At 39.0% G+C, this 12,112-nt stretch overlaps 1 protein-coding gene across 10 annotated transcripts in view; it reads right to left on the bottom strand.

Moving 5' to 3' along the window:
• Positions 1-12,112, bottom strand: part of FMNL2 (formin like 2) — a 313,896-nt gene that overhangs the window by 87,023 nt on the left and 214,761 nt on the right. For 9 of the 10 annotated variants that reach the window (XM_008958138.4, XM_008958141.4, XM_008958137.4 and 6 more), the window contains exons 5-6: positions 3,942-4,025; positions 1,732-1,884 (exon numbers count right to left, since the gene is read on the bottom strand). In XM_008958138.4, the coding sequence (XP_008956386.1) occupies positions 1,732-1,884; positions 3,942-4,025 (237 nt within the window). The remainder of the gene's footprint in view (positions 1-1,731; positions 1,885-3,941; positions 4,026-12,112) is intronic. The other variant, XM_034954287.3, reaches the window with a different exon arrangement.

Below are 12,112 nucleotides of genomic sequence, written 5' to 3'. Positions count from 1 at the left end.
TCAGACAATTAGCCTTTCTTTATATATCTGCCAAATCAGCCCATATATTCCTGCCCACATGTGAAGCTGATGCAGATTAGCAGGTTGCACAACCTTTGGCCTACTGCAAATATAATAAGGTGAATTGAAACACTGCTCTTAATATTGAATCAATTCATTCCAAACCCATTAACATTTTTTTCCAGTTCTAAACAAGGAAAATCTAAATGATTTACTGGAGGTATCATACTCAAATATCAAATCCTTCAGCAGAACTTAACTTCATTACAGAGAAATGTTTAACTTTCCATGACCAAAAACCAAGTCAAAGGGACAAGAGGTAATTAGACAACCAAATCCAAAGGTCTGAAAGCCACATATTCACTGGCTGCAATCTGACATATGGATTCTACAACAATGACTGAATACCCGGAGTGATCGTAAACACTTAGAGAAGTAATGTCCTCTTGCCAGATCATGCCTGAAATAAGATAGAAACACTTTAAGCTAGAAAGAGTAAGTAATGGGGTAGTGTAGAAAAAAATGAAAAGAAAGAATAAGCAACATTTTGGAATGAGGGTCTTATTAATACAATTTTATTTTAAAATCATGAACCACAGAAACCGTTACAAACTTGTTCTAGATGATATCTCTGTCCTCATAGGCAGGAGTTTGATTTATCCACCAACATACAATTAGTATTAAGTGTTATGCCTGACAAATAAGAAGCACAAAAATATTTTTCAGTGAATGAATGATTGTAGGTATGAGTGAATGAACAACCTCAGCAATATTAAACCCATTGCTAGTACAGGTGGTCAGCACCAATCCTCCCTTAGCATGGTACTATTTTAGCCAGAAGAGATGAGAAAGGGAATACTTAGGAGAAAATATAAGGTTGACAACTGGCCGGGTGTGGTGGCTGATGCCTGTAATCCCAACACTTTGGGAGGCCAAGGTGGGCAGATCACCTGAGGTCAGGAGTTCGAGACCAGCCTGGCCAACATGGTGAAACCCTGCCTCTACTAAAATTACAAAAAAAAATTAGCTGGGCATGGTGGCAGGTGCCTGTAATCCCAGCCAGTTGGGAGGCTGAGGCAGGAGAATCGCTTGAGCCTGGGAGGTGGAGGCTGCAGTGAGCCAAGATTGTGCCACTGCACTATAGCCTGGATAACAAGAGCGAGATTCCATCTCAAAAAAAAAAAAAAAAAGGTTGACAATTGAAGCATATCTAATCAAAGGAATACTGCTTAATGGCATCTCACTAATAAAAATTATCACTACAGCATTCTGTACCTATGGCTAAGAAAACACCCCACAGCACACAACCTGAGCTACCAATGGAGAAATGAAAGGGAGCGGAAGGACAAAGGGTAACAAGGGGCAGAGATCCCAGATCTCTAAGTGCTGCCTCTACCCTGGAAACAGTACCTCCATCAGGATGTCAACATTCCCCTGGTTTCAAAACCTTATCTGCCTATGAGACTACCCTGTTCTATCACTTGGCAGCAGAATTTTCCCACCTTCTATGCTGAATCAAGGTATGGTGTTTCCAGAAGCTATTTAAAGTTATCAAACATTGCCCAAGGGAAGATCCCATGAACTCCTAAAGAAACTTTCATTTAGAATGATTGCAAATGAAAGTGCTGTGTGGCAATTTATGAGATACAGTGCCCAGAATCATCAAAAGAAGTAGGAGCCTGCTCTCCCAGTGCATCCTGCCAAAGTTGCCGCCTGATTAAACGAACTCACCGCAGTGCAGAATGTCTTCCAGAGCGGGAGACACTGTTGCCCACAGGTGAGGGCAGGTTGCTCCCTCTGTGCAGGTCCTCGATGGACCTACTCCAGGGCTTTGATTTGTCCACCGAGCTCTCCACAGTACTCTCCACACTTTCAAAGTCAAAACTAAAACAAAAGAGAAATGCCATTGAAGACTGAAAAATTCACATTCACATGTATAAACGAACATGTATAACTTGCTGTTCCTACAAGACATCTGCACCTTAGTATGGAAAGTCTTTGCAAACAAAGAAAACTGGAAAGGAAATACAACGGAATTTCTATGGGCTCAGTGTTAGCTTTAAGAATACAGAATGACAAATAATGGTTCTGGCAAAAGAATAATGGAACAATGAGCAGCAAAAATTAAATAGTGATATATTATTTGTATTTTATTTTATAAGGCTTGCTAATATATAAGTCACTAACATTGGTATGATGGAAGGGGGAAAAGATCTTACAGCTGTCTTCATTTTGCTTTAACAAGTCAATATGTTAGGCTTATACTAATTTATTCCTACCCATCAATTTTCACTGAGCATTTTCTCCTAGTGTGTTGGCAAGTGTACTTTTCCAAGCATATGTGATACATTACTAACAAAGTTATGGATTTGCTTTGATTTTGGAATCTCCTCCCAGTGTGGTGCTCTTTAAAGTGAGACTGTTGTTTCTCTGACATTTTTTGAGGTTATTACTCATGTTAACCATGTTAGAATAAATGACAAGTTAACTTGCTCATTCTTGTATAGTTTTAGGAACAAAGTTTTTAAACAGACAGGCTTTTGTGCTCCATGCATTTCCCCCCTCACAAAGTAACTGTGCTTTCTCAAAAGAAAAAAAAAAAAGAAATTGTATTAATTGTTTCTATCCATAGCAACACCTGATCAGACAGTAGAACAATCAGAAGGTAGCTACACTTAATATCCTCAGGAAAATCTTAGAGGATACTGCAGAAGAAAAAACAATAATACATATTGGAAATCAAAGTGTAACTTTTTATAAAAGTATAACTGACAAAATAAAATATTTGGTTAGAACCTTCATCTGAAAATTGGTGATGACTTTCACCTATAAAAGACTAATCAGATAGCAGAGATAGATGCACAAAGTCCATGGAGGCAACTGGTCACAATTCTGTCATGCCTTTGGCTGCAGGAGGTAATACTGAACATAAAAGAGTTAGAATGGGGTAATCTAATAAAATTTTAACTGCTAAAAAGAGAAAGCAATCACTGAGATGAGAGAAGGTAAGACGAGGAGGGCATCCTGAAATCACTCATGGCATTGATGCCCTCGCTAGGCTACTCTACAGCTCCCACGCCATTCAGCGTGTGTTCCTCTCAGCTCATCCTCACTCTCACACAGCAGAAAAAGGAAACACACATAGAAATGAGTGCTTCTAGGTTGGGTGCGGTGGCTCACACCTGAAATCCCAACACTTTGGGGAGGCCGAGGCGGGTGGATCATCTGAAGTCAGGAGTTCGAGAGCAGCTTGCCCAACATGGTGAAACCCCGTCTCTACTAAAAATACAAAAATTAGCCGGGCATGGTGGTGGGTGCCTGTAATCCCAGCTTCTCAGGAGGCTGAGGCAGGAGAATCACTTGATCAGAGGTTGCAGTGAGCCGAGATCATGCCACTGCACTCCAGTTTTTACTCCCCTTCAGCTTATGGGCAGAAAATCAAAACAATACAAATACATATCAAGGAAAAAGGAACAGCCTCCTGTTACCTCTCCCTCCAGTGCCACTACATTTGGTATCTGTTTCTGCAATCATTTTCTATGCACTTACTAGCATATGCAAATATACATGCAGACATCATTTTTAAAAGAAAAAGGGAGTCACTCTTTTGCATCGCCTAGTGATTTATCACATACCTCTTTCACCAACTGTTAGACTATTCTTCCATATATGTAACTTAAGCCCTAAAGAAAGCATTACTTTTGAAAATAAGGGCTCCTTTAAGAGTGATTTTTATTCACCTGTTTTACTTCTGCCTTAAAGGCATTTCTAATACCATTATGTGATTTGTTTTTAGTTACCCAAACAGAAACAAACCTCCCTAAGCCCTAGCACATCTGCTTCTGAGTTTCTGCCCTCTCTGTGGTGTATAATTTTACCACTGAGTAGCATCTGCTGTGACCACATAAAATTCAAATGCAAGCAAGCCAAGTTTTACTTACGTTACCGCGTACTGTGCAAATGAGAGATATTCCACTAGAACATCAAGACCTTTGTTTTCTTCATTCAGAAATTCTCTGACCCATCTGTTGGGGGGGAAAAAAAATCATTGGAGAAATTGATCACATGACCTGCCATGGAACGGACACAATGCAAAGTTTTGTTTTTTCCACCAGAAACTTTCATTGCCTGAAAGGACATAGGGAGGAAGGCCTAGACTACTTCACATGAGGCAGGAGCTTTTCAGATATGGTAACTAAGAAAACCACAACTTTTTAATGTGCAAAAATAAGGGCCAAAAAGTACACGTGGGCCATCTTTGCATTTTACTGCTTAGAGGATTTAAGATAATCTGTAAGAAACTTTCTTTAAAGAAGGCACTTGCTTAATGTACTTTTTCCACCACAATTGATCTACAGCCTGCTTGTGGAAGGAAGCAAGACTATGGACAATGAGGCAGATGGGGGACATGACAACATAACCACAAAAATCCAGGCGGGATTCCAAATCCAAGTTCAAGTCCTTGGCACACTAAGCTACAGAAACCACTAAACTAGCCAATGAGAGACCACTGTTTATGGGCTTCTAGAAATTCAATAGGGATAATGATTTGCTTAACTTTTTCCATGAATGTTAAAACCTTTTTAAAAAGCTGCAGGCACCGCATACTATCATCAAGGCCGGCACATGACAAATATCAGGTTTTTTTAAAAATTCATTTTTAAATAATACCGCCTTGCATTTGAATGGTGCTCCACAGTGCATGGAGAATGCTTATACATTCTTATTTGTTCTTCATAATAATCCTGATGGGAGGTCAAACAGAATCTTTAGGGAGGTGGATGTAAAATGTCACCACCCCCTTTTACAGATTTCCTCCAGTGCATTCATCTTCAAACAACATATGGTACCTGATTAAACCTTCACTAAGTTTCAAACTCCAACAAATAAGTTAAAAGATCTACTACTATCGCTGAAATGCCACTTGAGGTACATCTGCCACCTGCATTCCACAATGGTTGCTTTCCTCCAGAAACACCAAGCTAAAAAGTCTGACCAGCTATGGACATGATAGTGACTACGGAAGCCAGTTTTGTTAGTTATTAAAATAACAGTAGGACAATTCTACCAAGTATCCCTTAAGCATGAGCAACCCCTTGAGGTCTTTGTCTTAAAAGGCAGAAAACAATCCCATGGAATCAGGATATTTGGTTTTTTGTTTGTTTGTTTTAATTTTTGGCAGGGGGAAGGGGTTCTTTGTTTCATCCTCAAGGTCATTCTTTCTTCTAGTCCTGTCATCTCCATGATGCAAACCCAGCCCAGGTCTGCAGGTAGTTCCAGGAGGCGGCAAAATGGGAAAGTGGAAAGATTGCCTTGTGTTTTCCCCCCAAGCGCCTCAGAGAGGCAACTGCAAAACCTATGCACTTGGCATAGCTGCCTGTAAACATATAACATTTAATTTAAGAGAGACCTGGAGTGGCAACGGTGGCAAAGAAAATACCACCTGGTAGGCCTCACAAAGTGGCTTTGTTATGAGACCTAGACAAAACTAACAGGGCTGGCTACTGGTGGAGGCTGAAGTTTCATTTCAAAACAGCCACATACACAATCTCACAGCATCTACTAGGTACTTATTTTTTATTTATTTTAAGTACTTTCTGTGGTGCTAGGTCTCAGGAGACATTGATCACATTTCAATACTAGTAATTAGAAGCTTAGAAATAGTAAAAAGAATTTTTTCTTTTTTGTAACTGGCTGGAGACTTAAAGTCTGGAACTCAATATCAAAATCCGATGATTAGAAAATCTTTAAATTCAAGCCCCTTAGCCTTGCTTAGGCTTTTCCACTGGTCTGGCCTATGGGCTGTGATTGTACAATTTAAACTGGCCCTTGGTGGTGGGTGTCTTTTTAATATGAAAAATAATCACGGCGGGGGGAGGGGGGCAGATTTTTCAGGGCAGTCTCAGTTGAACATATTCTCAGTGGCCCATAAGAACACACTAATTTAGGAGCTAAGAGAAACAGTCATTGTCGTTTCTTCTGGTTGATTTTCCAGATGCAGCCTCTGTAGAGTGCAGGCCATCCAGAATGCACTCAGTGCCTGCCCTTGTGTCAACTACTGGCAGGCACCTCCATCTCACTTGGAAAGTTCAGCCACCAACTGGACAAGAGGCAAGTGACCTATAGAAGAAAAACTAAATTTTTTTAAGGTAGGAAATAGCCAAGTACAGCCAGAGCTACAATTCACTTAACATGCTAATATGCATATGTTTTAATGCAGGGATAAAGAATACTCATTGGCTCCTCTTACTTCACTTCAGAGTCCTTATCCATGCCCCCATCACCACTTCCTGACTTTGAGTGAAAGGGCCTCAAAGACAATTTTCTGAGTAAAAGGTAACAGCCTGCTGCCTACCTCCTAAAAGGTCAGCTAAAGTGTGACATGTTTTACCCCTGATTTAATGTCATGCAGTTAACATCTTTTTCAAAGCTACAAGATCCTCCCTGGGATTTGATCTAGTCCTGACACCCCCGACTGTTTTAGGAAAGAATGAGATCAGTCTTTCAGGGCTGGCTACCTTCCCCACTTTATCAAATGGTATTAGGTTAGCTTAGCAAAGTCATTTCAGCAATAAGGGTATGGATGACATGAAAAAAGAGCCCCCATTTTTCTAACTATTATCTCAGTCCCTACCCCTTCTTGACTTGGAACTTTCTGTATTGGAGAGAACTGGCCATTTTCAATTGGAGTTGAAAGTGAACTTCTACAGAAATATAAGAGTAAGGAAAGAAAACAGGTAAAGATAAAAAACGGGCAACTTTCAAAGCAGTATCTGGACTCTAAAGGCATTCAAAGAATATGGATGCCTCATTTTGCAGATTTATGTAAATGATCATGCAAGGACTATATCATATATTCAGGGTTCCCATAGCAAATTAGTTCCATTTCACCTCTGTGCATGCTACACACACTTTTTAATATGTTGCCAATAGGCAAACAGTTTCAAATTGGGTGATTATAGGTTTTGGAAAGTTGAATTATTTCTGACTCTGACAGAACGCATAACTTCCTGAGTGCCTCACGGATTCAATGTAATTACCATATGCTGTAAATCTGAATTTAGGCAAATTCTAAATCAGATGCTTAGGAGCTGGAAAAGACAGGGACAATGACAAATAGCTCTGGAAGAAACTGGGTGCAAGGAAGAGATGTAAGTGCCAATGCCAACAGTCACTGTTTTATTGTAGGCTGGTCACAGCTTAATATCAAATCTTTGTTCTGTCTCCCCAAATCTTAGAACCTTATTTCTCTTCATATAGGTCTTAAGAGATGTTCCTGGCTTTCAATTTCTAAGATTAAGCCAAGTGGCCCAAAGTTGCACAACAGAAAGGAAAAAGCAGTTAATTCCTTTTGCCAGCCTCCTCTAGAGAGAGGTCCTACAGACATATGTTGGGAACTGAAGTTGATGAAAAATAATGAAAAGCAAAAGAAAGAAGCGCTGTGTGGATTCAACACTGGTCATCAGATCTACTGTTAGGCAGTGTTGCAAACTGATTCTCAAAGTATAGCCCATATACCACTAGGGGTCCCTGAAACCCTCTCAGGGCATCTGTGAAGGTAAAACTGTTTTCACAAAAATATTAGGACATTAGTTGTTTTCAATCTGTTGACACTGACACTTACAATGCCAAAGAAATACTGTATAAAACTGCTGCAACCAAAGAAGACACCTATTTATTGTATTTGTCACTCCGTGCACTCAGGAGGGGGAAAAGGCCAGCTTCACTTAAGAACGCCCTTAGATAAGCAATAAAAAATATTGATTTTATTAAAGCTTACTCATTTAGTACACATCTTTTTCATTTTCCATGTGACAAAACAGGAAGCTCACATAAAGTACTTCTGCTACCTGCCCAAGTAGCACAGTTGTCTCAAGGAAAAGCACCTGTGAAATTGTTTGAGTTGCGAGCTGAACTAGCCATTTTTTCATGGAATGTCAATTTACTTGTAAAAATAACTGACAAATTATGGTGATTCAGTTTGGGGTATGTGGCAGACATTTACTCAAATATGAAGTGAGCCCATCCTTTCAGGGACAACACAGTATTTGTTGTTGACGACCAACTTTGAGCTTTCAAACAAAAATTAGAATTCTGGAAAACCTGTATTCACCACCGTCAGTTTGACAGCTTCTCAATACTTACAATATATTCTAACCAGACTGGTGGTTATTAACAAATGTGATTTTTAAAAACATTGTAAAGGGATATGCTTCAACAGTGGAGAAACGTGATTTTACTGAGTTATTCTGATCTTCCAAATGACCAACATTATGTTAACAAATCATGTCACAAGTTCATGTATGGATAAAAAGACCCAATCAAAGTGTAAGACAGCACAAAGGATTTTTTGAGACAGGGTCTTACTTTGTTGCTGAGGCTGAAGTGCAGTGGCACAATCATGGCTTACTGCAGCCTCAACCTCCTGGGCTCAAGTGATCCTCCTACCTCAGCCTCCTGAGTAGCTGGGACTCCAGGATCATGCCACCACACCTGGTTAATTTTTGTATTTTTTATAGAGACAGGGGTTCACCATGTTACCCAGGCTGGTCTCAAACTCCCAGGCTCAAGCCATCCTGCCCACCTTGGCCTTCCAAAGTTGCTGGGACTGCGGGCCACAGCACCTGGCCAATGGATTTTAATATAACAGAGCACAAAAAGTTCACTGATATGATTTCAGACTCTACATTATAGCTATCTGTAAGAATTAGTTACCAGCCGTTCAATTTTGGGGGTACTACCAAAAAAAGAATATCCCAATTATCTGAAAAGACCATTTAAAAAACTTGTCTCTAAGTGTGTATAAGACCCAATTTTCTACATATACATCAATCAAAACAGATCACGACAAACTGAATGTTGACTCAGGAGAATCTAGCTGCCAACTATTAACCAGATGCTAAGGAGATTTGCAAAAATTAAACCAATGCAGCCTTTGTCACCAATTTTTTTCTGGATTTGAAGAATATTTTTCATAAAACATGTCATTTAATTTATAATGTATTAATATTTATGTTAATACATAACATTTATTTTATATTTATGTATTTAAATTAAATGTTATTAAATATTACATTTTATTAAAGACGTTTAAAATTTATCAGTTTTAATTTCTAATATTATAGACATTAATAGATTTGACACATCTAAACAAAAGCTTATTGGGGTTCAAAAATAAGTTAAAAGTATAAAGGCATTCTAAAACCAAAAAAAAAAATGTGAGAATTGCTGGTTTAGTAATAAATTTTAGAAGTGACCATATCTAGGCTCAAATCTCGGTGCTTCTAACTTGTGTGGAATTGAGCAAGGTACTTAATAGATGACCCTCAGTATTCTCATCCGTAAAACAGGGATTCAGGGCTAATGGTCAATAAGATTTTTGTAGGAAATACACAGAATAACAAACGTAAAGTACCTAACACCATGCTTAATAAATGACAAAATGATTATAACCTTGATGGTTTCTAAAAAAGTACCATCTAGGAATAAGTTAATCATAAGGCAGCTTGATACACACATACACTCCCATACGTGTTGTATGCATGTTAAAAGCAGCCTTTGTCACTCTCCTGTCTTTCTTCTTTTGGCCTGGCTCAGCCAGCACTGATTCATAAAGAAGTTTGGTGGGCAGGAGAGAAGACATTAACTAAGCAGTTCCTCAGCATCTTCCCTTTTCTACAAACCTCCTTCCCCTCCTTGCCAACTTGCCACATTCCTTCTGCCATCTCATGCCTGTTCTCTCTACACCACAATGAGAAAGTGAAATGAGCATCTTTCAGAACTTCTGTGACCTTGCACTGAGGATGAAAAGTAATTTTCTATCATTATAGGCAGTTTTACTACAATAAATTCCCTGCAAGGAGAGACAGTGTACACATCAGTTCCATAGAATAAAGCTGGTAAATCTGTCCAGTTCACCCTCACCACCATTTAAATCCTATCACTCTGACATCTTAAGCACCATGGCATCTGCCTACTCACACTGCATGGCTAGTGTATTCTAACACTATGTGGATCATTTCAAGGGTATTTCAAGTAATTGCAAAAGCTTAGATAAGTCATAATCCAATTCTTCTCTATTATTATAGTTCCTAAGAGTAAGTGAATGGGATTATTTCTAGTCCAATTCTTATTTCAATTTGACTCAAAGAAAATTAATTTTCTTTCTCAGAAGATTGTTCCATTTATAGAGTTTTAGGCTTATATCAAAACTCAGAAGAAGTCCTTTGCTTGACCAAAGCTGCAGCTCAGAATGTTATCTTGGGAAAGCTCAAGTCTTTAACGTTGAAAAGCAAGCATGTGCCCAGAACAATTTTTTTTAGGACAAGTAGATTGTAAATGTAATCCCTCCTTTTTAATTTCTAGGTATCATAATCTCCTGGGTGTCAGGATCATTTTAGATAAAGATGATAATACTCTCTGCTTTAGGGAATTCCTTAGAGATATATATAAGAGATGTATATCCTTAGAGATATATAATACTGTTGAATACTGCAGATAATTATTTGCAACAAGCATAACAAACAACTATCATACATTGAGTAACTATTATGTTTCAGACCCTTTATTAGGAATTTACAAGTTATGTCATCTAATCCTTATAATATTCCTGTGATGTAAGTATTATACTAATTTTATCAATGAGAATTTAACTTGGGTCACATAGTAAGTGCAGAAAACTTACATAACTTATCTAAGGTCAAATAACTAGAAAGGGGCATAGCAAAAATTTGAGCAAATGGGCACCGATTTTTTATTTTTAGAGACAGGGTCTCACTCTGTTACTCAGAGAGTGCAATGGCTGCTCACTGCAGCCTCGAACTCATGGGCTCAATTGATCCTTCTGCCTCAGTGTCCCAGGCATTACAGGTACGTGACATTGTGACTGGCTAATATTTTATTTTTTTGTAGACACAAGGTCTCACTATGTTACCCAAGCTGGTCTCAAACTCTTGGGCTCAAGTAATCCTCCTGCCTCAGCCTCTCAAAGTACTGGGAATACAGGCGTGGGTCACCACACTCACTGAATTATCTATCTATTACAGTATTTTAAACAGTACAATAAAATATATGGCTTCCTTATATAGCACCTTGCATTCCAAGAATTCTTCATTTTAGTAACTGATTATTTTCATCATTATTGAGTAATTTTTCAGAAGATATCCCTATCAAGTGAGAGCAAGCCAGTTAGTTTACATAACAAAGAGTGAGTTCAGGTTTGGGTTTTCAGAACAGGCAAGATGGTCACAATCTGGTTGTGTGGTTTTACTTCACGTAAGTTTATGCTAGTGATTGGTTGCCTATAATCAGACAATGCATCTCCGTGAATTTTTCTGCTGCTAAAGCCAAAGCTTTCAGAGTTCCTCACATAGATGGTGGGCAAGGGAAAACTTCACCTGGTAAGGATGAAAGAAATCTAAGAATCTTTCAATATGCCTCTAGTATCCTCAACAACAAACCACTCCAATTGCTTACAGACTGCACTGGCTTCAACCCAACCAAGGTTCTTCTATTCAGCCAAGTTTGTGTTTGAAATGATCATCTTCCTTTTGCATTTGATGGTCAATTTCACATTACTTCGGCAATGCTTAAAGAAATGCTTTTTTTTTTTTTTTTTTTTCGGTGAGATGGAGTCTTGTTCTGTCACCCAGGCTGGAGTGCAGTGGAATGATCTCAGCTCACTTGCAACTTCCACCTCCCAGGTTCAAGTGATTCTCCTGCCTCAGCCTCCCAAGCAGCTGGGACTACAAGCACGCACCACCATGCCTGGCTAATTTTTTTATATTTTTAGTAGAGATGGGGTTTCACCATGTTGGCCAGGCTGGTGTCGAACTCCTGACCTCAGGTGATCCACCCACCTCAGCCTCTCAAAGTGCTAGGATTACAGACGTGAACCACCACGCACAGCCTAAGAAATGCTTTTTGACAATTTGTAGAAATCTTGGCTGCAGTTCATTCCACCATTTTCAGTTAAAAGGGCCAAAGGCAAAGGTTTGGACCAAACAAAATCAAATCCAGCTCCTGATTCATAAATATTAGAAAGTATTTAAATGTCCTGAGTCTAAATGCCCAAAAGTATTAAACTAGCACCATGTTCATCCCCAGCAGACAA

This window comes from Pan paniscus, chromosome 13, assembly GCF_029289425.2.
Source record: "Pan paniscus chromosome 13, NHGRI_mPanPan1-v2.0_pri, whole genome shotgun sequence".
NCBI lineage: Eukaryota > Metazoa > Chordata > Mammalia > Primates > Hominidae > Pan > Pan paniscus.
The sequence above is the reverse complement of the archived record's forward strand: the minus strand, read 5'-3'. Positions and strand labels throughout refer to the sequence as shown.